This window comes from Merops nubicus, unplaced genomic scaffold (assembly GCF_000691845.1).
Source record: "Merops nubicus isolate BGI_N331 unplaced genomic scaffold, ASM69184v1 scaffold4280, whole genome shotgun sequence".
Classification (NCBI taxonomy): domain Eukaryota; kingdom Metazoa; phylum Chordata; class Aves; order Coraciiformes; family Meropidae; genus Merops; species Merops nubicus.
Window position 1 is genome coordinate 6,991 of NW_008582006.1, and position 23,975 is coordinate 30,965.

The 23,975-nt window shown below is 38.6% G+C and overlaps 1 protein-coding gene across 1 annotated transcript; it reads left to right on the top strand.

Moving 5' to 3' along the window:
- Positions 1-493: 493 nt before the first annotated feature.
- Positions 494-23,319, top strand: DNAJB6 (DnaJ (Hsp40) homolog, subfamily B, member 6). Its single transcript, XM_008936221.1, has 7 exons — positions 494-586; positions 2,572-2,681; positions 5,356-5,415; positions 5,785-5,895; positions 19,201-19,332; positions 20,269-20,410; positions 22,556-23,319. Exons 1-7 carry the CDS (start codon positions 522-524, stop codon positions 22,659-22,661), a joined length of 726 nt encoding a protein of 241 aa, XP_008934469.1. The 5' UTR covers positions 494-521; the 3' UTR covers positions 22,662-23,319.
- The last annotated feature ends 656 nt before the right edge of the window (positions 23,320-23,975 follow it).

The window sequence follows — 23,975 nt, forward strand, 5'->3', positions numbered from 1 at the left end:
ATCTCAGTGGAAGTGAGTTCTGAACAGTGGATGTGAAAGATGTGGCTCTTTGTTTATGCTCATATGTGCTTAACACATGAGGTAGGTGTCAGAGATGACATGCAGCAAACAGATATGTGGTTTCCCTTGCACAGAGTTACTAATGTATGTACCAAGATGGTGACACACTGCATGTACTCTTCTTAATATTAAACCTTGCTTTTCAGACTAGTTTGTTTCAGGAACCTGCCCTTTACCTATATGTCTGTGCGCAGTGTTTCAGTGGGATTAAAGAACATAACCAAAAATCAGAATCAAAGTAATAGTTTGATCTGTCAACCCAAAATAAAGCATTTTTATTTGAAGGGGTTTAGAACATTTCTAAAAACAAGCAGTGCTCTCAGATCAGGTTTGGTGCCGGAAGATACTGGGCTCCTACCTGACTTGATGAAGTAGCATTACTGGACAAGCCTTATTTACAAGTTCCTGTTTTTGTAGGACTCGAAAGGTTTGGCTGTTGTTAACAAGACAACTGCTGAAACATGGTGAATTACTATGAAGTTCTGGGAGTGCAGAAGCATGCCTCAGCAGAAGATATTAAGAAAGCGTAAGTATTGCTGGTATATATGTAAGATAAGTTACACATTTTAAGGTACAAATAAGGTACAAATATGGTCACGTGGTTTCTGGATTCTTGCTTTGTTGTCAATACCAGGGTGAGGAGTAGTTGTTTGAGGGAATGCCTTTGCTAATGGAGGAATATTCAGTGTTCTGAAGAAGAAGCCTCTGCTCATTTTTATGAATTTGGGAAAAGAAACCTGAGTGCTGCTGAAGTAAAAATTCCCTTGGTCACTAGTTTTTGCTCAGTGTTAAGTACACTTGTATAGAGGTGTGCCTCCAAACTTGGCATGGCACAGGCAGTGATGGCCCATTCTGGGGCTGAATGGCACTAACCAGGCTTTGCCTCCATTTGCAGAGGTGCTTTTTCAAAGTTATTAACAAGTATTTGGCCCATTGCTTTTATGGGTGCTAGCTCTTTCTCAACAAGAGTTCTGTTTTCTGTGCTTAGATTTTGACGGACCAAACATCTTTACTGTTAAAATCTTCTGTTTAAATTTGGGGCATTTAAAGGAATTAAATACAGTTCTTTGCTTATATTTGCTATTTTTGTACTGTTTTAAGATGGGTGTTTGTAGCATTTTCAAAATATACTGTTTATTTTTCAACAAACAATTGCATGGAAACATTTCTGTAGTGTTCCAGTATACCAAAACTGTTTGACAATAAGTTGCAGTTTCCAGTGACCTGGGAATACTGTTTCTGTTTTGCCTTCTTAGGCACCTGGGCATAATTAATCAAATCACACTAGTGCATGGAAGCTTGATTATTGCTCTCCCTTTTTCTTTTGCAAATTACTGCACATACCTTGTCAACTTAAGTGTTTGAACTGTGATCTTGTGTGGCTATGTAAAACACCCCAAACCAGCCTGAGTGTAAGCTTAGCTTTGCCCCTTGTCACGCTTTAACCTCAACCAGCAACTAAGCACCACACAGCTGCTTGCTCACTCCTCCCCTTTACCAGTGGGGTGGGGAGGAGAATTGGAAAAAAGTAAAACTTGTGAGTTAGTAACAGTTTAATAACTAAAATGAAATAAAATGTAATAATAAAAATAATAATAGTAATGAAAACGAGTATAACAAAGAGAGAGAGAAGTAAAAGCAAAGAAAATACAAGTGATGCACAACACAGTTGCTCACCACTTGCCAACTGGTGTCTGAGCAGTGATCTGTCCCTCCTGGCTGTATGTTCTGTGGAATATCCCGGTGGCCAGTTGGGGTCATCTGTCCTGGCCATGCTCCCTCCTGGCTTCTTGTGCACCTGCTCTCTGGCAGAGCATGGGAAACTGAAAAATCCTGAACTTGGGATAAGCACTACTTAGCAACAACTGAAAACATCAGTGTATTATCAGCATTATTCTCACACTAAATCCAAAACACAGCTCTTTAGCAGCTACTGGGAAGCAAATTAACTCTATCCCAGCTGAAACCAGGACACTCATCTGAGTAGTTACTAACACTGTGTAAAATACTTCATTTGAGGGAAGGAATTGTGTGCAGGTGTAGCAGTCAAAGAAGCAACTGATGTTAGGATGCTGCCATGTCCTCATGCCAGGCTACTCTTGGAGCTTTATCATCTTTGTACCCAAGGAGTTCTTGTTGCTTCTCATTGAATTTTTTTGATGCTTCTCACTGAATTTTGAATTACTCTTGAGTTCTAAGGAGAAGCCCATAGCTGAAATGTTAGGGAATGTTTTGCTTAGACCAGCCAGATGTTGATTGTCAGAAACACACAGGAATAATCTCAAAATAACTAAAGAATTTGAAACCTACTTTTTTTGTTTTGTAAAGCAAATCTGAGTAGATTTTTTTTTTTTGTGTAGCTGCAGAATATTGGTCTGGACGCAACCTACAGATCACTGCAGAATTTCTAAATACTTTAATCCCTCACAGCTTGTTTGAAACATTTTGTTTAGCTGTGTAGCATATTTCTTTATTTCAGAGTAAAATATCCTGTGTTTTCTTTCCATTTAGGTATCGTAAATTGGCACTAAAGTGGCACCCTGATAAAAATCCAGACAACAAAGAAGAGGCAGAAAGGCAATTTAAACAAGTAGCTGAGGCCTATGAGGTTTTGTCAGATGGTAGGTATTTGAAAAGGGCTCTTGAACTGCAGGGCTCTACTCTGGGTATCAGGCTGAAAATGCTGATGTGTGATGCTTTAACGGGATATTGTAACTTTGCTTTACCATCCAACTCAACTACTTCCTTTCACAAATAAAGAGAAAATTAAGCTTGTGGATGAAAAAGAATAAGCAGAAATTTCAAAAAATTCAGGATCTCTAGATGAGTAACCAAACCAGATTCTTTCTAGAAATGGAAATCCTGTGTTTGCCAGGCCCTTTTCAGAAATTTCTGAAGAGATAACTGTGAATATGAAGGTTCATCTTGTTTTAGGAGTTAAAGCCAATGTTACTATCATTACAAGAGGATTACTGTGTTTATCCAATGTAAGTCAGGCTGGATAAACTCTGAAGTATCTACTGCTGGGTCTACTGCTTCTAGTTCTTGGGACAGTGAACTAGTCTTGGCAAAGCCCAATTATGCTGTAAACCTTGCTGAAGATTTGGGTTATGTCTGGGTAAGTTCTGTAAATTCAGTCAACTGTGATACTGAGGAGAGTGTTTCTTTTGAATTGTTCTGAAACAGTTGCTTAGCCTGACCCATGTAGTACAGGAGATCAGCTTCTAGTTCACCTGTATCTTTTTGCTTGAAAAGTATCATTAACCTTGCTGGTGTTCTGGCAGCTGCTTTGATTATTTTCCCCTGTAATTGACTGCAGCTGTCTATATGCTATTTCTGAAGTGTCCTTGATTTCAGCTGAGACCAGGGAGCATGGGAAAGCTATATTTAAAGCCGTAGCAGCATCTAGATTACCTTTCAGAATCTGGCCTGCTTTTATCAAGCTGCAGTCTTGTACACCCTGCTGCTTTGGTTGGTTTTGGTGCTTAACTGACATGGGAGAAACTGAACCTAATTTATGGGCAGTTCATTGTATCTTTGTCTTCGAGAGTCATTTAACCTTCTTAATCAAACGTTTTGAGCAGGATAGAAATAGGATACTGATTTGATTGTTAAACAGACCTTTAGGTTCTTTGGAAGCAGTACATTGCTAGAATTTTAGAACATCTTCTAAAAATGCTGCCTGATTTTGGATCTAGACCAAATCCTGAATTACTGCTGTCTTAACAACAATTTGTGCAGCAGGCGTATCTGAATTTTGAGTCCTGTGCTTGAGAGGCAATCAGCTGTTCTGCAGACTTAGTGAAATTCTCTGACACCATTACAAGCTTGAATGAAGACAGGGTTTTTTTGGCAGAAGAATAGTTTTGTAAGGGTTTACCTAAGCAAAGTACTGAAATTGGGTGATCATAGAACACACTTCCCTTGTGGTTTAAGGAACGTTGCATTTTTCAAGATGAGCTGCAGGGTTTGTGAGCCCTCAGGTCTTCCTTGTTCCTTCTGACAGTTTGTCTGCCTTACTGCTTGGGTCTTTTGACAGTGGTGGGTATGTTAGCCTTCATTCTTTAAAAATTGCTTTCTAGAAAGGTGTACCAGGCTTTGCTGGGGGAGAGGGGTGTGTATGGGGGGGAGAACCTACTGGAAGTTTCTATTATCTGCAGATGGTGAGCAGTGCGTAAAACTTTAATTCCTGCTAGTCAGAAATATTTTACGTTTCAGCAGGTGTTTGAGGTAACTGCGTGTTCTTTCCGTGATGCTATTTAAATTCCAAAAATGCCTTTCACTGAAAAGATTCCAGTGGGAATAGCATGTTAATATTGAGTCAAAAATCAGAGGGCCTCTCGGTTTTTTCACTGATGCTTCCACACCAGTGCAAGCAAAATTAAGATATTTGCCTCTTTAAGCTCTTCATGTTCCCTTCCAGTACCAACAGTGCAGTCTGATCTTAGGTAGTAATGTAGAGCTAACTTTTCTCCCCTTTCTCATGGGTACTGGAGGGATGGTCTGCAGTGAAATTACAAAAAAGCCATTCCATGCTGTCTAAAATGATGGAGGGCAAGGAAATTGAGTCAAAACCTTCCATGGCATCACTTCATTCCCCTTTATTTAAGCTAGAAGTGGTTATGGATAATTTGAAGGATTTTGCAGTCGCTCATAGAAACAACTGTCTTTCCATTACCATAACTATCCCACTGGGTTTGGTTTTGTGCCCTTAAAGAGGTGATGGTCAAGGTTTGCAACAAGGGAAACTCCTTTTGGATAGAAGGAAGAGAATGCTTACAATGTGAATGCTTGAGCACTGGGACTGTTTTTTAGACAGACTGTGGAATCTGCTTTTCTAGGTGATTGGTGAGAATTAGGGCTATATCCAGGCAAGTTTTGACCAACTTTGAGATTAGACTTGTTTGGAGGAGAAAGTTGCATTCCAGAGGTCCATTATAACCTGAAGCTTTCTATGGTACTTGTGTAAAGATGAAGACTGCACTATTCACATTAAAGGCAAACTTCCTTGTGAAGTTTGTCCTTATAACAGAATTTCTTCTGATACAGTGGGACCCAAGCATTGACAACTAAATGGTAATAAGTCCAAAGTTTTGTAACTGTTCTTTCAGAACTGAAATTACAGTAGTGATCCTCATCAAAAATGTCCAGTTCCATGGCAGAACTTCCTTAAATAAACTAGCTTTGAGAAGATGTTTAGTTGAGAATATCAGTTAAGCCTTTTTGTGTTTTTTTTTTTTTCCCCCAAAGCCAATGTGCCTGTTTACTGACATGATTTACAACTTCTCCCTGCAGTTAAAAAGCGTGACATCTATGACAGATATGGAAAAGAAGGCTTAATAAATGGAGGCGGAGGTATGTTGACAACTAGAAGTTCTTTGCTTTCTCCATTCTGGTGGGAAGCCATTTCCTGCAGCTTTCTTCTAAGACTGGAATCTAGAAATATACTGAGACCTAAAATGTAATCTTCTGAAAATGGAAATGACAGTTATGTTTACTTTTTTTTAGTTGTTAAAAAAGGTATTACTTGATATCTGGAAATGGATAAAAGAAAATTAATTACGAAAAGTATTGTGTGTTCTTAAACTTGAGTGACACATGAAAAGGAAAGTGAAATTTTAGAGATGTGTTTATATTTTAAAATGATACAAAAACAATATAGGCCTGATCTTTCTGGTTTGTGAGAATGTGTGAGAGTAATTGAAATGTGATGTCTTTTTGCAGGTGGAAATCACCACGATATTCCATTTGGATTTGAATTTACATTCCGTAACCCAGAAGATGTTTTTAGGGAGTTTTTTGGTGGAAGGGACCCCTTTTCATCTGACTTCTTTGGTAAGTAACCTGCTGGGTTTTATTACATATATCTGAAGTGTGGCTAAAACTACTCTTACAAAAAATAGCTACTAAAGCTTTATTAGAAGTAACTCTGAAAACTGGAGGTAAACAATTGATATTTGTCTTACATTTAAAATATTTATTTTCTACCTGTTTGTTTTTGGTTGATTTGGTAGTACAGAACAGATATGGCTTACCAATTCATGTTTTGTTGGAAGGCCTGGTTTAAAAAAAAAAAAAAACACAAAATCATGGCATCTGTGTAGGTTGGAAGGAATGTTAGTTCAGCAGAGAAAGTATACACTGGAATTCCCTCTCAAGAATTTGACCAGGGAACTTAGTCTGTTGAATTTTATGTCTTCTGATCTGCAAATATGTCATGTAGCCTTGAGAGCTTCTGGACTGGACAGGTTAACTGTAACTGTTACAGCATAGCTCTCGGTGCAAATTTGCATCTGAGCAGGATTGATTTTTCTTCTCACAAAATGGGGACACATACATAATCTAGATATTCTTCCCAAATTCATGTCACATGTTTGCTTGGAGGATAGAGCCTTGAAAGCTCAAATAACTTAAATAGTTCTTGAAGCCTAGCTTCATTTAGTTAAAGGAAGCAATTACATGATAACATTGTCAAAGTAATCTTTTTACCATAGTGCTGATGGTCTTTTGGCTTGTGATGTTGCTTGCTCTAGTTTGTTGAAGGTCTTCTCAGAGGTGCTGAAGTTCTTAATGTCTCTGTGTATGTTCTACTGCATAAAATGCTGACCTATAAAGTGGAACATCCTAGGTTCAGTATTTACTTAAAGTAAAACGTCTCATATTGAAAACTGCAGGGTGTGTACTTGAAAAACAAAGCTGTCTTCCTCTTCAGTGCCTTGATATTGATTGATCTGTATAATACTGTTTGTAGATGTTTTAATATCTGTAATAATGTATGTAGATGTTTTAATTTTTTTTTAAAGGCAGTTTTTTATCTTTGCTGGCAGCATTAAGGGACAGACTTAATTACATCTTTCTTTAGTTTGCTGTTCGGGAATCACCAGTTGTTGGATGACTAATGAAGGACTAGAAAAGAAGTTTGAAGGGCTAGAGGTTGAATTGAGTAGAATGTTAGCCGATTAATTAGATGAGTAGCTAGAGGAAGGATCTGGCAGAGGATAAGGGGCAGAACTTGAGCAGTTAGATCCAGTGAAAAATCAGCAGAAGGGCAGATTGGAGGAAGCATCTAGCAAAATACTGGTGAGTGAAATGAGGGCTGAACTGGGAAGATGCAACTTCTTCACTGCCTGCATAGAAGAATAATAGTCTTTGGGAATGATAGAAGGGGCTTTCATTCTAGATGAAATGAATGATTTTAAGCACTGGTTAGGCCACATCTGGAGTACTGTGTCCAGTTCTAGACTCCCTAGTATAAGAAACAGAGCTACTGGATAGAGTCCAGTGAAGGGCCACTAAGACATTTAAGGGACTGGAGCTCCTCTCATGTTAGGAAGAGGCTGAGGGAATTGCTGGAATTGTTCAGTATGGAGGAAGCTTAGGGCGAGGGTCTCATCAGTGTATATGTGAAGGGAGGGTGTAAAGAAGGTGGAGCTTGGCTATTTTCAGTGGTGTCCAGCGGCACAACAAGGGGCATTGGGCATGAATTGAAACACAGGAGGTTCTACCTGAATTTAAGGTAACACTGCTCCTGTAAAGGTGACTGGGAGTTGGAGGAGCTTGCTCAGAGAGGTTGCGGAATCTCTGTGCTTGGAGGTACTCAGAAGCTGTCTGGATGTGCTCCTGGACATCCTACTCTAGGTGTTTCTTCTTCAGTAGGGGCTTGAACTAGATGACCTCGGGAGGTCCCTGCCAGTGTCAACAATTTTGTAGTTGAGTAGTAAAAAACCTAGGAAAAGCTGAGCAAGGTGTTGAGTGATATTCTAGTGAGGAGGAGCTGGGAGAGGGAGCATTTATCTCTTCTGTTTATTTTTTTCATCTAAGGTACTTCAAATAAAATAGTTGGTTCTCAGTCAAATATCTTTACAGTATAGGTAAGGCATGTTCTAGCTGCTGAGGGACTGACACAGGCTCTGCTTCATTGTGTTTATCAGCACTAGCAGAAGATTTAACTTGGTGTCTCTAAAAATGTCAGCATGCATGACTAACCTTACAGCTGCATGTTAAATAGTCGTGGGCTTAAAAAGAACCTGAGGACTTAGCTTTTGGATTTCTTAGAAGGAAGGCTGTACAGTGTCTGCATAGAGCCATCTAGCTCATCAAATGGAGGTACTACTACTGCCAAAGTTTTCCTGGGATATTGCAGCTACTTCAGCCTCTCCTGTAGAGGAATAGTGATGCATCTTACCCTGTGGAAACTGGACTTAATATCTCTGCACTGGTGACATTGAGGCATGGTCCCAAAAATGTTCTTCCCCTGCTTAATGCCCAAATTTATTTATTTATTCAGAAGCAGGTTATCTACTTCATGTATTCATCACAGTTGCTGTCAGCTTTAAGATATGAATAATGTGGCACAGAATCCATTTCTTGCAGGGTAAGGTCCTGGCACTGTCAGCAGTGTTATGTATCTTCCAGTTGATGAAATCTAATTGTTTCAAAGCTGCCTCCACAAAGTAGAGAGTTGCAGTGTCCATGACCAGCATCCTGAAACCTGTGTTGAGCTTTAGATACTGAATAAAAGCTCTCGCTGTTTTTCTGGTCAGAAGATTTCAAAGTAGGCACTTTTTTTTTTTTTTTTTTTTGGCTTTAAGGTGCTTAAGTCATTTTGCAGTATGGGAAAGTGTAACTCAAACCAATTTTTTTTCCACAGCTTTTTTTATAAAAAATGTTTGCAACAATCTCTGTGTTTGCATGAATGTTTAAGGTAGTACACCATCAAAATATGGGTGCTTTCAGCTGAATGGGGTGTGTTTAATGCCAAAAGCAAGGAGTAGAATTCTCTGTATAACATGGATATTTGTTTAATAATGCCAAAAGCAAGGAATAGAATTCTCTGTATAATATGGATGTTTGTACTGGTGAACTAGAGCCCTTGTAGGTTCTGCTCTGTTGAAACACTAGTGGGACAGCTTCTGTCTTGAAGAATAAGGGAACTTGTCTTTTAAAAATGAGGGATTTTCAACTTGTTGATAGATCTTTTCTGTGGGACTGGTGAGTTTTTAAGGAGCTCCTTGGGTTATAGTTGGCTTTATAAGCAACTGATTAGGACTGAGGTCATGCTTTCTAAAAATGTACATTGCTGGAAACATAGATGAAATGGGATAAAGAATTGAAATGGTTGCACATCTTACGCAGTTTGAAGTGGCATGTAGTGAAGCCCATGGAGTGCAGATGGGACTGTCCATACCTGATGACCATTGACTGTGTAAAGAGCAGCATTTGGATGCATAATCTGTGTAAATTTACGGATGTGAAGAGTTCCTAAAACTGGGCTTTAAATTTAGTCTGTTAAACTCCACTGAGCTATGTTGCACTGCTATTGCGGTTACAGAAGATTTTCTTTATAAACAGAAGCATCTCTATTCCTCCATAGAGAAGAGGATGTTAAAAACGACAGTGTCTGGCTCTGTATAATAAGTAAATAATTATTTTATTTAACAAAATTAAGTGAGGGAGCAGAGCAAGGTCACAGCGCTGTGAGATCAGCATTAAAACACCAGAGGCTCCCTTTGGTTATGGTTGACTGTCTTTTTATCCTCTAGTACCCAGAAGAAGCCCAGCGTGTTTGTTTAGAGTCATCACCTGGGGGATGAAGCAGAGTTCAGTTGGTGGGAGTCATCCTCAGGAGACGGAGTTGATCCTTCGTTACTCCTGAGTGGTTAGAGTCCCCACATGCTCACATCATTCTGTAGGTGTTCTTTCAAGTAACTCCTCTTTTATACAGAGGACATGGGGGTATATTGCATAAAACAATTACAAAAAAATATGCAAAGTAATGCCTAAGTGGATATTAATGTGTAAAACTTATAAAGAAAAACTCAAAGTAAACAATCCGTTTTAAAAGTCATATTACAAAGGTGCAACCCAAAACCTATAAATTAAAGAGACTTGTGAATATACGCGTACAAAACTTACCAAGAGATATACAACCAAGTCTGCTTTAAAAGGCTATATAAAAAGAGGAGAAAAAACCCCAACACTTAATTCACAGAACGGACTGGTGGGTGCGGTGTCATAGTGTCATTGTCTCAGGTATGATAATCCTGTCTCCCAGAGATAGGTGACTTTAATCACCGTTGATTGCCTTTTCAGCCAGGTTCTTACAGGAGCTAACGATCCTTACCAAAAACAAAGGAAGGACCTAACTGCTCTCAGGATGAAGTAGACTCACCAACACAATAGCTGTGCTGCTGTGATCTGCAAACACATCTCTCCAGCATCCCTGTGTGAACACCTCTAGACAAAGAGCAGAATTCCACTTCAGTAAAAAAAAAAAAAAAAAAAAAAAAACACAAAAAAAAACTTAAATAACAAACAAAAAAACCACGAAAACAATCAAAACCAAAACAAAACCCCACCAAATTATGTTACAAGGTTTTGGTTTTTTTTTTCCACTAAAATCATAAATCGTTTCTAATTGTTTTTCATTGTAAGTTACTAATTCTTAATACTTTTCACAAGTATCTCGCTTTTCACAAGGAGAATGTGTGAAGACTTCTGTAGGGATTTTTTTAACTGCTGATTTCTTTCAGACTTTTCAAACAAAAATTTATAATACCTTAGAAGACACCTCTGAACAAAGTAAAGAGCAAAGTAAAAGATACGTGTGGTGTTGTACTGAAATTAACTACTCTCAGCTTCTCTTAGCTGATTTTCAGGCAAATTCTGTGTAAAAATAAGGATACATGAAAGCTAATGCTTTTCAAAACTTGACCTGATAGTATGACAGCCAGTTAAACTCTTAACTTCTGAGACCATGGGCTTGCTTTCTAAGATACCTATTTAGAGCAGAATCTGCTTTTTTTCCAGAGTGAGCTCTTCCACTGATAGTTTTCAGTCTCTTTGGCGTACTGATGGATAGTAATCCTTACAACAGGAAGGAAAGAAAAGTTGTTGCTTCCTATGCAGTACTGCTCTTTGTATTGCAAAGTGCTGCTTTGGACTGTCTTTGTCTGGTTAACTGGTATTCAGCACTCTGTACCTAACTGGTATTCAGCACTCTGTACCGTATTACTACTACTCTTTGGCTGTCCTTTGGCATTAGAACTGGCTGTTTGCTCAATATAGAAGTTGGGTTTTCATTTCAGTAGGTTTATTTTATTCTTAAACTATATCCTACTCAATTTATTTATGGTACTTGCCTTGGTTTGGTTTATTTATGTTCTGTATAGTATTTTGTTTGTATTTTACTTGCAGAATTTTTGAGGACATTCTTCTGCTGTATTTTAACAGTTCACAGTGAGGGAAGGATCTCAGTGTTACCACTGGCAATGGAGGTGTATTGATGAGTTTAAAGGCAGCTGCTTCCAGTGCTGAGGAGCAGGAATTGGTGTAGGCAAAAAAACCTACACCAAAAAAACTTGACTTCGATTCTGGGCTGTTAAAGAATTTGCTTCATTTTGGTTTAGAGGCTTTTCATATTCTCACTTAAAGAACATATGTTGTATGTTGGGAGGGACTATCAGTAAGGAATTGTATTGAAAAGTGGAGTGGATATCACAACAACATAAACATTACCCAACAGGCAATTTAGTAGTTCAGTCAACTCCTTAAATAGTTAATTCATCTTTTATATACATTAAGCTCTGCACACACATCTGGTGACATTTGTGGTGGTTTAGGGCATCTGAGATGCCCGTGTAATTTCTGTATGGGCGAGAAAGTACAAGTGGGGACCTACAGCAGACCAGTATCCCCCAGCAACAGTGTCTAGAAGCCTGATGGGGTGTTTCAGGGCATGTCAGCCAGCTTTTAAATGTTAAAAGAAATGCTAGTTAAATTAATCCGACAAGCAGCCATGCTTTTCTCCATGGTAGAATGTACTAATGAAGTGATCTGATAAATTGCTCCAGATGGATACTCTCTTTAGACTTTAATGTCAAAGAGAAGTCTGTCTGTGGAGTCTCTTTCAACACAGGTTAGATTATAATTGTGACAATTTTGCTGTACTTCCAAAACGCTTTAGTATTCTCAGTGTACATTTGGAGATAGTGTTTTATAAATGTCTTGAATGTTTTCCTTTGTGAGGTAGAATTCATGATGCATTTTGATTTGAATTTGATATCAGATGCATATAAACCCATATACATTTTCTGGAGTTTTCCCTTGAGAATTCTGTTTACCTGGTATTAAAAAAAATGCATACTTGGAAACCAAAGGTAAAATTAAACTTGACGCTCTTATATGGCTAACTAGATAAAATTACTTGCCACAGAGAACATCAACTAGATAATTATATGGTATCTGGTTTGGTTCCATCAAACAACAGGATTACTGATTATTGATTGTGTAAATTTTCTGGAAAAGTATTGAGAGTTACTTGAAGCATCCAGGCTGAAGAGTCTTCACCTGACAAGGAGGAAAATCTGTGTGCAGTAGTCATTGCAAACTCTGTTTTATATGTTTTGTGTTTTAAGATGTTCAGGAATGGGATAGCTTCATTGACCTTTTTGTCTCGAGGACAGAAGGTTGTCTTGCTGGGGCAAAAAGTTTGGCTAAGAGTCAGATCATGGTTTAAATCAACATGTAATCCCATTTCTGGTAATTATCATGTTTAGATGTTGTAATGCAAAATGTATTTGTTAGTCAAATAGGTTCTTAAAACTAAAGGTGGAGGTGGCTTTCAATTAAAGCTATCTTGCACAATATTGTACGCTTTGTAATTAATCTTTGTTGACATAAATTTAGAGCTTTTGGTGCAATTTGAAGTACTCATAGATTTGCATGTGCATTCATTGCTTTGGTATGATTGTGCACAGTTGTATTTCATAACCATCAATCTTAGGTCTTAATTATCCATGGAATGGTCCAAGTCTCACTACTGTGAATTTTTCAGAAATAACTTGGTAAGTTTGAAGAAGGTTTTTGAAACCCAGAAACTGTCTCACCCATACAGCACTATCAAAGAGATGTGATGCTGTGGCTCCATGGATAGCTAAATAATACGTAGCTGCTACTGCTGAAAGAGAGGAGGCCTTGCTCCAGATTCTCACATCTGTCATAAAACTTTAATCTTTGACTAGTATGCCATTAGATACATTGAGAAGCTATTTGATAGCATACTGGCTAAATAGGAAGTGTCCTGGGCATCCTAAGTCAGTTCAGGTTGGTAGTCCTAAAGAAGATGGTTTGGTTTTCTTGGATGGCTAGATGGTTAAATTGGTCAGAGGACGAATGCTGAACATAGCACAAGGAGACAGGTCATACAGTGGTAGTGGAAGTTTGTTCCATTTTCAAGGTGGGCCTGAATGTTTGGGCGTTAATTTGATAACTATGAAATGCTGATTAGATTAGCATTTACCCTGCTCTAGCATCTTTGTAATTATAGTACAAATGGCATCCAAAGGGCATGCTTTACATCTCCTTTTTCTAGAAAATTAATAATCCCAAGGTCTCCGCTCTATGTCATTTGAAAGTTTTTCAAATGCCTCCGCTGGTAAACTTTTAAGTGGGGCAAACATCTGTTTGATGTCATCTGTGGAAGTGAGCCATTATAGAAGACCATGCTGAAACGCTCATAGGCAGGTGAATCAACAGTGCTTGCAACAGCATCTTGGTGTCTTTTCTAAATGACATCCACAGTGTGCTTATTTTGTAGTTAAGGAAGGAAATATTTCCATGCAAAAGCAGTAACAGTTTTCAGTGACTCCAGTTCTGATAATGGGGTTTTCATGCCTGGGTACACGCTGGAACTGTAGCATGAGGTTCTGTGTGCGTTTACTGTAAATCTGCATCTGAAAACTATTTTCAAATAGGAGGCAAGATGGAAACACCTGCTGCAATTCTACTTTATTGTGGATACATCCTGGTTTGGCTAGGATAGGGTTAGTTTTCACTGGAAGCTGGGAGGGCCACAGAACCAGCCAATAGGATATTCAGTACCATGCTGACAAAGGCTTGGCTAGGCTGGGTTTTGGGATAGGGGCCAGGGGTCATGATGCTGTTTCCATTTGGAGATAATATGGTCCTTTTCTTTGTATCACTTGCCTTGTATATTGTTATCATGGTTGTTTATTACTCATTTTGTGTTGTATTAAGTTCTCCTTATCTCAGCCCATGGGGTTTTGTGTTTTTCTCCCTTTTCTGCTTCCCCTTCAGGGACTGAGGGTGCTGAGCGAGTGGCTGCGTGGTGCCCAGCTCCCAGCTGGGTCTGAACCACGACCATGCACCATGTATCTGTAGCCCTGGGCACAGACAGGTTATGCAGCCCTGCTTCAGATGCTCTCCTGGCGTGGTGGGTAAAGTCCCTTCCAGTAGGGTTTCGCTGTACCGAGGCGACGGGAGGGCCCCGCAGGCAGCAGTGCTCGGTGCTGGCAGTCTGACTGCTCTGCGCCACGCGGTGCCCCTGCAGCAGGGGCGTCCAGCCCGGGTGTCCTGCTGTGGCAGAAGCAATGGCATGGCTCTGATGGCAAAGAGTAAAGAAAGCTCCCTGTTGGGGCAGTGCAGTGAGTGGTGACTGAGCAGTGACCCTGTTTTTACAGATAATGCTCCATTGCATGCTGTTCCTGCAAGATTATCAGCACCTCTGGCCCTGGCGGTGTGCGTGCGGGGGAGCGTTTGCTGATGGGGCACAATTTATCTCAACACTGTCACTTTTCTAAAGGTGAATGATGGCATTGCACTTCAGTGGGCTCAACGCTTCAGTCATGGATAACACTGTTCTTCACTTGGGCACTTCTTCCTGCTGCCAGCCTACAAGTGTCCTGACTGCCATAGGAAATGTGGCACTTTTAGTTTGTACCATGATTTTGGCTAAAGCCCTAGATTGTTTTAATGAACTCCACGAAATTTAACTGAACTGTGGATTGCATCAGATTCTGGGTTTTGCTTCCTTTCCTCGCTTCCCCTGTTGTATGGTGCTTTCCTTCCCATTTCCTTTCAGATATGCCAGTCTTGCCAATACTGAGTCACACGAGCTCGTGGATGCAACAGAAAACGAACAGTACAGTCGCGCCGTGTTCTTCTGGATCAGTGAGTTAGTGCAGCTGGCCATTGGCTCTGGGGTTGCAGGGCAGGGAAGGAGAGTGATCCTGCCTTTTGAGTAGTGTTCTGCAACCCACTTACACTGCTGGAAGGGAGAAAGTCCTGTTTCTGTTACAGCTGAGGACTACTGAGGGGGCATCATGACCTACCTTATTCTGAACTGCAATTGGGATACTTAGATAGTTGTTGTTATTTGACTCATTTAGAGGTGAAATTCTTTTCCTGTAACTACAGAGAAGCAAGGTAGGATTCTGTGGTTTGTAGTGAGCAGGTTTAATGTTCTACCCAGAGGAAAAAAACAGTTGCTGCAATTGCATTAGCAAAGGTTTGGTGTTTTTTTGAGTAATATACATTCTTTTGGAAATATTACCTCTAATGTAATTATTTACAGACGGGTTTGTTAGTGTACAATCTTCGGTGTTGCTGGGGATTTTGTGTTCCAACCTTTGCATTAAATCCTTGGCTTCTCTAACTATGGTCTTCCCACCTAGTAATAGCAAGAGTCTGCAGGTCTTTTATTTAATTTTTGGGGTAGTGTGTTGTGGTTTTTTATTTTTCTCCAATAAGAGGCTACATGAGTTCTTTGCTTTTAAGCATTTGCTTTTTCCCCCAAAAAAGCTTCATGTCATCTCCTGTTGACAGACATCTGTCTCACCAGTTTCCTTGAAGTTTCTTACAGTTTGTTCTTTCTTGGTCCTTGCCGTTTTGACAGCACCACAGGTTCTGTGTCAGAAGTGTAACCCAGCATTTTTGTTGGAACTGAATCTGATACTGAGTCCTCCCATAAGCTTCTGGTAATACCCAGATTTAACTGCGAATTTCTCTCCAACCAGCGTTTAGTAATACTCTGAGGTGGCACTAGTCTAGCATTGCACATTCCTGAAGCTTTTACGTTGTGTGGTATTTATATGGTATTTTCCTTTTTTAGAAAGGCCTTCACTTGTGTTTTTTGTTTGGGTAACAGATTGGTTTTCTTGATCTGATATGCTTCTAACACTGAATAAGAAAAATTACATGGATTGTAAGCACCAAAATGGCTATCCTAAGAAGAGTCACTAAAAAAGCCCCAACACACTGATATTGTGGTATTCACTGCGTGTGAACTGTTTGGGAAAAGCCATCTATGTGAAAAGGTTATCATGCATGGAAAAGCTCTGCTAAATCACAAAAATAGACCTACCAGGCTGAAATGTTATTACTTTGCTGAGTGGTGCTATTAATCATCCCGATTTAGGGACTAAAAACATAAACAGGGCCTGAGTAGTTGTGGGGTTGCTGTATGAATGTGTGTGTACTTGGCAGTGCATGCAGCGAATGGTAGTGCACAAGTGTCTGCTGCCTTCTCTCCTCAACGTTTTTGGCTTTTAAAAATTTTTTTCTTTTCTGTGTGCTGTACCTGGATGGCTGTCGGGATAGTAACAAATATTTCCTCAGGAAAGCCCTACCCATTTTCCTGTCTCTGCACAATCCATCTTGCTGAGCATTCTGCAGGTCGCTGCGGAAGAGTGGTTCAAGTATGTTATTTACTGGAGGGAATTACTGGAAGCACTGGAGGATCATCGTCAGCACTGCTCACAGAAATCACCTGAGGCTGGAACATTTGCTAATACAGAGTGCTGACCTCTTTCATTGGTGTATAGGGTTGGCAAAGGCTACTAAGGCATGTCCAAGCCCTGGTTAGGTTTCTGTGTGGCTAGCAGCAGGCAATAATCCATTTAGAAGCTGGGTTGGTGTCAGGGGTCTCAGGGAGTGTCTATGATCCTCCCTTTAAAAACCATTAGTGTTTCTGCTGCTGTTGTGCTAAGGAGGAGAGATTCGCTTGAGGAGTAGGCTGATACACTGTAGGGGATTAAAAACTCAGAGCTTACACGGTAGGCTGTTTTGTTTTTATTTAAACTCCAGGTAACAAGAAAAATTGGACTATAAATAGAAAGCTTAACACTGGGAGTAATATAATATAGATCATTTGTACACGTGAGTGAATGACCTTCATAACTAACTTATGACTCACTCTAGTGAGAATAAATTGGATTACAAAACAATTAATTGCAGTGGCTTTACTTGCTAGCTGATATACTAGTCTGGCAAAAGTGCCTTTTTTTCTTAAATGGGTATAGTGTTTGTTTTGGAAGTAGTAATTTTGGAGGTAGGTTCTCATATTTTCATGCCCAAGCATTGGTTTAATTTCTGTGGCTTTAAAGGTAACAACAGGTTATCTTTATGCTGAGGAAAACTCGTTGTATAAGAAAAAATAAGAAAAAAAAAAAAAATAAGCAAAAAAAAAAAAAAAAAAAAAACCAAAACAAAAAAAAAACCAAACCACCTCAAAGAGAAAAAAAGTCTTAACACTTTGCTGTCTAGAGTATGTTAGATAAAAGTTTGGTCCTGCTTTGTTTTATTCATTAACTGTGGAAGCTGGTTGGTGGTGTGTGTTGTTGTTTTTTGTTTTTTCTTGGTATTTTTGCTGATGGGAGTATTTGTCTGAATCTCAGCAACTGCCTTTGTTCAGCATAAATACATTGTGATGTTTGACTTCTAAGTAATTGCACACAAACTAGATATTAATTACTATCTTTATATTAGCATATTGTTTGCTCCAGTATTGTCACAATTGGATTAACTTGATGATTTATCAGCTTGGATTTTTGTGGGGGTACCAGAGGTGGGATAAATACTGTGTTTCTGATCTTCACTTTGTCTCCTTTCATACTTCTGTTTCTGCTAGCACCAGTTTCTGCATTTTTCAGCAAGAGCTTATTCTAAGTGGTGTTTCAGACTGTTATCTGTCAGGATTGAGGTCCCCCTTGTAAAACTTGGTAAAGTCTTTTGTACGGTACAACACTCGTCCTGAGAGACTTGTGACTGATGGAGAGAGTGGTTGAAGTTCCTCAACTATTCTGAATTAAATGCATTATATATGTTGAGTATCTATTAGATGATTCCAATTTTATGTTGTTTTTTCTTTTAAGAGCATTTAGTAAAAAGCAGTTCTGAGATAATTCTAGAAATAAGTATCCTTTAGGAAAACAAGAGTAAATAAAAATTGCTTATATAGGTGTCTTGTTCCCTCTTCCCCATCTCTGCTGCCCAGCCCTACCCCCCCTTTTTTTTTTTCCTTTATTTTGAAAGAGACTATTGTCTTTTCTGATGGAGATGAAACAGCAGCTGTTCTGAATGACATAACAGTTGTACTTGAATTTGAAATAGCATTTTAGCTGTGACTCCCTTGCTATTTCTCCCCTCTTTGTTCTGCTTGGTAGGGAGCAAATGCCTCTTTGGGACGCTGTGTGTAAGCCTCCACACTCTGCTGCCAAAACTGCATCAGAACACATGTTTGAAGTACCTGATGTGGCAAGTGCTAAAATAAACACTTTGAACACTTTAAGATTATGAGTCATCAATCCCTGGCTGCTTGTGTACTTCAATAGCTGATACAACCTATCTGGAAGTTAGTCTTCAGAGACCTCATTACGGTCATCCACAACAAATCTTGAATAGAAATAAGATAGAAAGTTCAAGTACCTGTGTGCTGTTATTTTAATATTGGTTCACTTCAAATTCTAACAGTTTAATTAGTCTGTAGTGCTACTCTTTATTCTACATCTTGAAAAACTTTAGTCTGATATCAGGGAGTTCTCTGGAACAGCTGAAGGATTTGCCTTATGGTGTCCTGGTGCTTAGAGATCATGATTATGCATCTGAATAGTGTTAAATCCATCGAATGCTAACTGACTGGACAGAGTTAGCTTCAAATAAATACTGATTTCTTTTTTTTTATCATACCTTCAGCACATTAAGCTATATGAGCACGTGCTCAAAATAGTATTATTTCTGTAGCTCTTGCCACTTCTATTATACTGCAAAATGTAAGATGTTAGCATTTGGTTTAATGATTTTTTTTTTAAATACCAAATGTCTAAAATCAGAATCAATTGCTTCTAGTTATTTTTAGGTCCAAAAGTGAGACAGAATGTAGTCCATAAGGAACATAGTTTCCTTTTTTGGTGGACTGTTCAGTTGAGCAGTATCAAATATTTCAAGGCAAGAATCTTACCTGTAACAGGAAATTTCATTAGGGCTTCTTCATTTAAAAACAATGATTAAATACAGAATCACTCAGTAATATTGACCTCTTAAATGTTGTCTTCTCTTTTGTAGAAGACCCTTTTGAGGACTTCTTCGGGGGCAGGTGGGGTCCAAGGGGAAGCAGAAACAGAGGTGGTGGATCGTTTTTCTCTGCCTTTGGTGGATTCCCTGCTTTTGGAAGTGGTTTTTCTTCATTTGACACAGGTAAATATGACAACGTTTAACAAGGAATGCAGTTTTAGTTCACAAAGGATCTCAAAACAGTAAGCTGATAAATACTTTTTTTACAAGTTGCCTCCTTCAGGAAATTCTGAGGATGCGTTTTTTAAATTAAGCTGTCCTCTAAAGTCAATATAAAAAAAAATATAGTTACAATATTTGGTCTACTTGAAAAATCATCAAAAGCAAGCAGACCTCTAAAGAGGTAAATTTCTGTGTTCTTAATTTTGGTGCTACTGTTTCTTTGTAGCTTTAGAGTGGCCATCATTCTGTTTGCTTTTAGATGTTGGGGATGGGATGGCTTTCATTTAAGGTCCTGAAAATACACATTTAAAAAAAGTCTGCCTAAACCCCATGGTACTATCTCTTATTACCAGTTCTGGGGTAGTCTGAGTCCTAACATCTGTATGGAGGTTAACCTCTATTAACCTAACCTCTATTGGAGGTTGCTGAGTGTTATTAGGAGTTGGCATCCTTCCAAGTGTTAAGATTCTGGGTATGAGTTGAGATGTTGGTGATAGAAATCTTGTTCTGTTTGCTAACTCAGGGCATCCCCAATGTATAGTTTAAAGCAGAAGATCAGGTCCATTAAAGTTACTAGCTTTACCTGAAGTGGAAAGGGTGATATAATGGTTGAGTTCAGCAGACAGGCTTTAAATGCCTTTTCTTCAGGGGAGGAGATGACAAATGATTTTTGGACAATGGCATTTGGATTTTGAACGGTGGGTTGGTGTGGGATGGGGCTGGAGCCATGTTTTTATTTTCACATTGCTGTTTTAATGCCATATAGTCACTGATGCTATGTTGATGCCACCAACTAAGGGCATCCTGAAGCTAGGATGTAGTCTGAGTGAATGATAAATTTGGACCCCACGGTCATACAAAATTATATTTTTACTCAAAAACCTTATTTCCCAATAGGTTTTACATCATTTGGTTCACTGGGACACGGAGGCCTTACTTCGTTCTCCTCTACGTCATTTGGTGGCAGTGGGATGGGTAACTTCAAATCAGTATCAACTTCAACTAAAATAGTGAATGGCAGAAAAATTACTACAAAGAGGTAAGTGATGTATATTTGTATGAAACTGTAGAGCCATACATAGCTATAAATACGTACACATAAATATTATGTACAAACATAAATATAGGGATACGCACATAAATGTATTTTTACTTTTGCTGTTGTGGTCATCACATTACTTGGATTTCTCTAAATGCTTCAAGTATTCTAAACGTTTTCTTGGGTCTCTGGTTCTTCTTGGCATTGCTGAGTTACTTAAAGCCATAGCATGTGAAAATGTGGAAGATAAGGGTTTTGTCTGAGCTCTCCTGATAGTCGAGGGAGGTTCAGATGTGTAACAAATTGCCCTGATGAAAAATGGGGGTTGCAACTTGTTTGCTGTTTGAAGGGGACCTGGCAGTGGAGATCTCCCAGGCTTGCAGGACCCCTGTGTAGTGATGCATCTTTTAGTACAGTCCTTCACTACTGTCTACCAAGTCAGCTTGAGCTTCTGGAAGGGAAGAGGCCTCTGTTGGTTATGGAGCTTTTAACAGGACTGGGAGGACTTTTAGTGTTGCAGACACCATGAGACATGAAACGGTTTCCCCTAACATCTGCTATAGTTTGCTTTCCCAGGCAGTGTTTGAGTGGAGTTTTTCTGTAAAAAGTAGGTTTCTTCTCTCTGTTAAGTGAAATAAGCAACTGAAGCCTGCCTTGGATAAAACGTCATGTTTGTTGGAAAGTAAATTTTCAAGTATTACACAGAGTGTGGTTTCTCACTACTTCATGCTTGTGATGAGGAAATTACTACATTTGGGAAGCCCAAATATTAGTTAGCTATAGAGTAACATGTTTGGAGCAATATGATCAGTAAGTTATAGGAGTCCAAAGCAAGTAGTTAAATGTAATTTCAGTACTTCATAAAAAGTTATGGAAAAGCAAGTGAGAACCAGTAGTTGTTTGGTAACTCGTGTCTGGCACCTCAAAGTGCAAGATTCTTCTTTGTCCTGTTGTACTGGGGAGGTCCTGTCATCTTGACCGCTGAAATGCGGCCTTTGTCATCACACACTGGAGTGGGCATTATGTTTTTCTGAGCGTCTTCCAGAAAAATCTGTGAACTGCCTACTTTTGAGGGAATTGTATTGGATTAGACTAAAGAAATTGTTTGTGCAAAAGAAGATAAGGCACTGTGTTTGTTTTAATACTAAAATACAGGCTAAGCCAGGTATGCTGCTGTGGTATCTTTGGGTATCATATTTAGAAAGCAGATGAGGGAAGCAAGAAATGTGTCTTCCTAGATGTGTCTAGCTACATTTTCTCTCTGAGAAGCCCTGTTACTTTGTAGAATATCTGCCCACAAGGTAGCTAAGTCGAAAGAAGACTCATATCTCAGCACACCCAAGGAAAATCTACTCTTGAGTAATATTTTGTTTCCAGCAAGAAGTTGCCCCCTCTGTTTTTAATATGGGTGTATTCACTTCAGTAAGTGTGATCTCCAGAAAAACTTGTATTCATCCACGGGGTTTCAACATTTGGATCACAAGGGGAGAATTCCCAGAGAGTAAAAATAAATTTAAAAAAATAAATTCGAAAAAGAAATTTCTTATTTTCCTATTTCTAAAGCAAACTATGAAAAAAGCCCAAACCCACAGAGCTATTTAATAATCCCTCCTTCCAGTTAAGGATACTTAAATTTTATAACGTGCATACTGATCATAAACTTGGTATACAGTAGGCCTCCAAATTAATTTCTCTGATCAAATTAGAAGGGGATTAAAGACTGTCTTGTGTGCCTTACATCGTACAGAACTGTGATTTGGTCTAGAATATCAAGCATTTTACAAATGGGTGGTCCTAAATGCAATGTCAGGATTGTACAGTTGATCTGTCAAAAGACATTTAGTGTGGCATCAGTATGACTGTGGCAGTGTATAAGATGACAGCTGTAACTGTGAACTCTACAAACTGGAGGATTAAAACTTCCAGAATGTAATTTTCCTGCTAGAAATAAGCAATATTAGTGGGAGAATGCAGATGGTCACTGGTTACAGATTCTGTGCTGTGAAATACAAAAGCTTGCCAACTACAGTTGCATTAAGCAGGCTGTGCTCTATTATAGCTCATTGTCTAAAAACCCAAGTCTGGTGTGTATTTAAAAACTGCTTACAGTGCTTTATAATGGCTAACTGTGCTTTTATCCTACAGAATTGTTGAGAATGGACAAGAGAGAGTAGAAGTTGAAGAAGATGGCCAGTTAAGGTCGCTAACAATAAATGGTAAGGAGCAGCTGCTACGCTTGGATAACAAGTAATTCAACGCACGCATTTAACAGAAATTTTAAGCTATAACAGCCACCATTTGAGGATTGACAGGAACATTTTTTGAAGATTTCAAATGAACTCTACTTTCTGTATATCCATACTTAATCTTAAGTAGTATAAATAGCTCACAGAAGCTCGTATTTGTCATAGACTTTTGAGTTAATTGCTGGGACCACATCAATTGGACCATTTTTTTGTCCTTAAAATTGTTGTAAATTTCTGTATGCACTTTTCTTTTTATTATATATGATCAAGGTGAACCATGATCCTTCAGTAGTGCTAGGGCGAGATGTACATTAACACTAGCATGAATCTTGCTTTTTCCAATTTGAAATGTGAGCCAATTAGTAGTTTAAGTCTGCTGTGAAGTTAACATTTCCAGGATAACCTTTTTAATAATTTCAACTTTTTTTTTTAAATGTTTAGTAGTGAACAATGTTAATACATTTCTGGTAATGCATTTCTGGTTTAAATAAATTAAGGATGTTTTCTAGTTGTGCATGAATGCAGACGACTTAGTAAGTTTTGACAAATGTTTAAATGTGTAATGTAAGTAAAAGGTAAACAAAAGTGAAGCCAGTAAGCTGAGTCTTTTGTCATTTGCTAAAAAAAAATTCAAAATGAATAAATGCTGACGTTTGTGGTGCATTCTTTCATGAATGGCATTTGTAACCTTCTTGTCTCTGTGTGTGATTTGGGCAACTTGGGAAAACTGCGCTTTTTTTTTTGTTTCCTACCACCTTTTTCTTCAATCTGAAGGATGAGGGCCTTTTTTCTTTGCAGATCTTTTCTTCAGCGTGACTGAAAACATATTTAATTTCTTTTCTAAACCTGTATTTGAAGCACCTATTTTTAAGAAGCATTCCGAGCCTGACTCTCTAACTCCATCTTCTTCTCTAGTATATTTTTTGATCTCAGCTTAAAGTAACTCTGTTTAAAAAATTATTTTTTTCTAAAATTTTAAGTACTGAGATTGCTTTAAAAAATAATCTGTAGTGAACGTAAATACACAGGAGAATATTTAATCATTTAAAAAAGGCTTTCTCAACAGTAAGGTTTTTTCCCTTATTTTGAGAACATAATTGTTTTGAAGATTTTTTTCCTTCAAAATCATTAGTATTAAAATATGTCACTCTTATTTTCAGTCATCAATAAAAAAAGAAAGATGGAATAATGCCTTCTGTTAAATTAATGAAGTGAAGCAAAGTGTTAATTTGTAGCTAAGACGAGAATTTAAAAGTTTAGTGCAAGATGACTCAATATCTATATGTCATAGAGAAAACATGCAAATAACTATTGGCCTA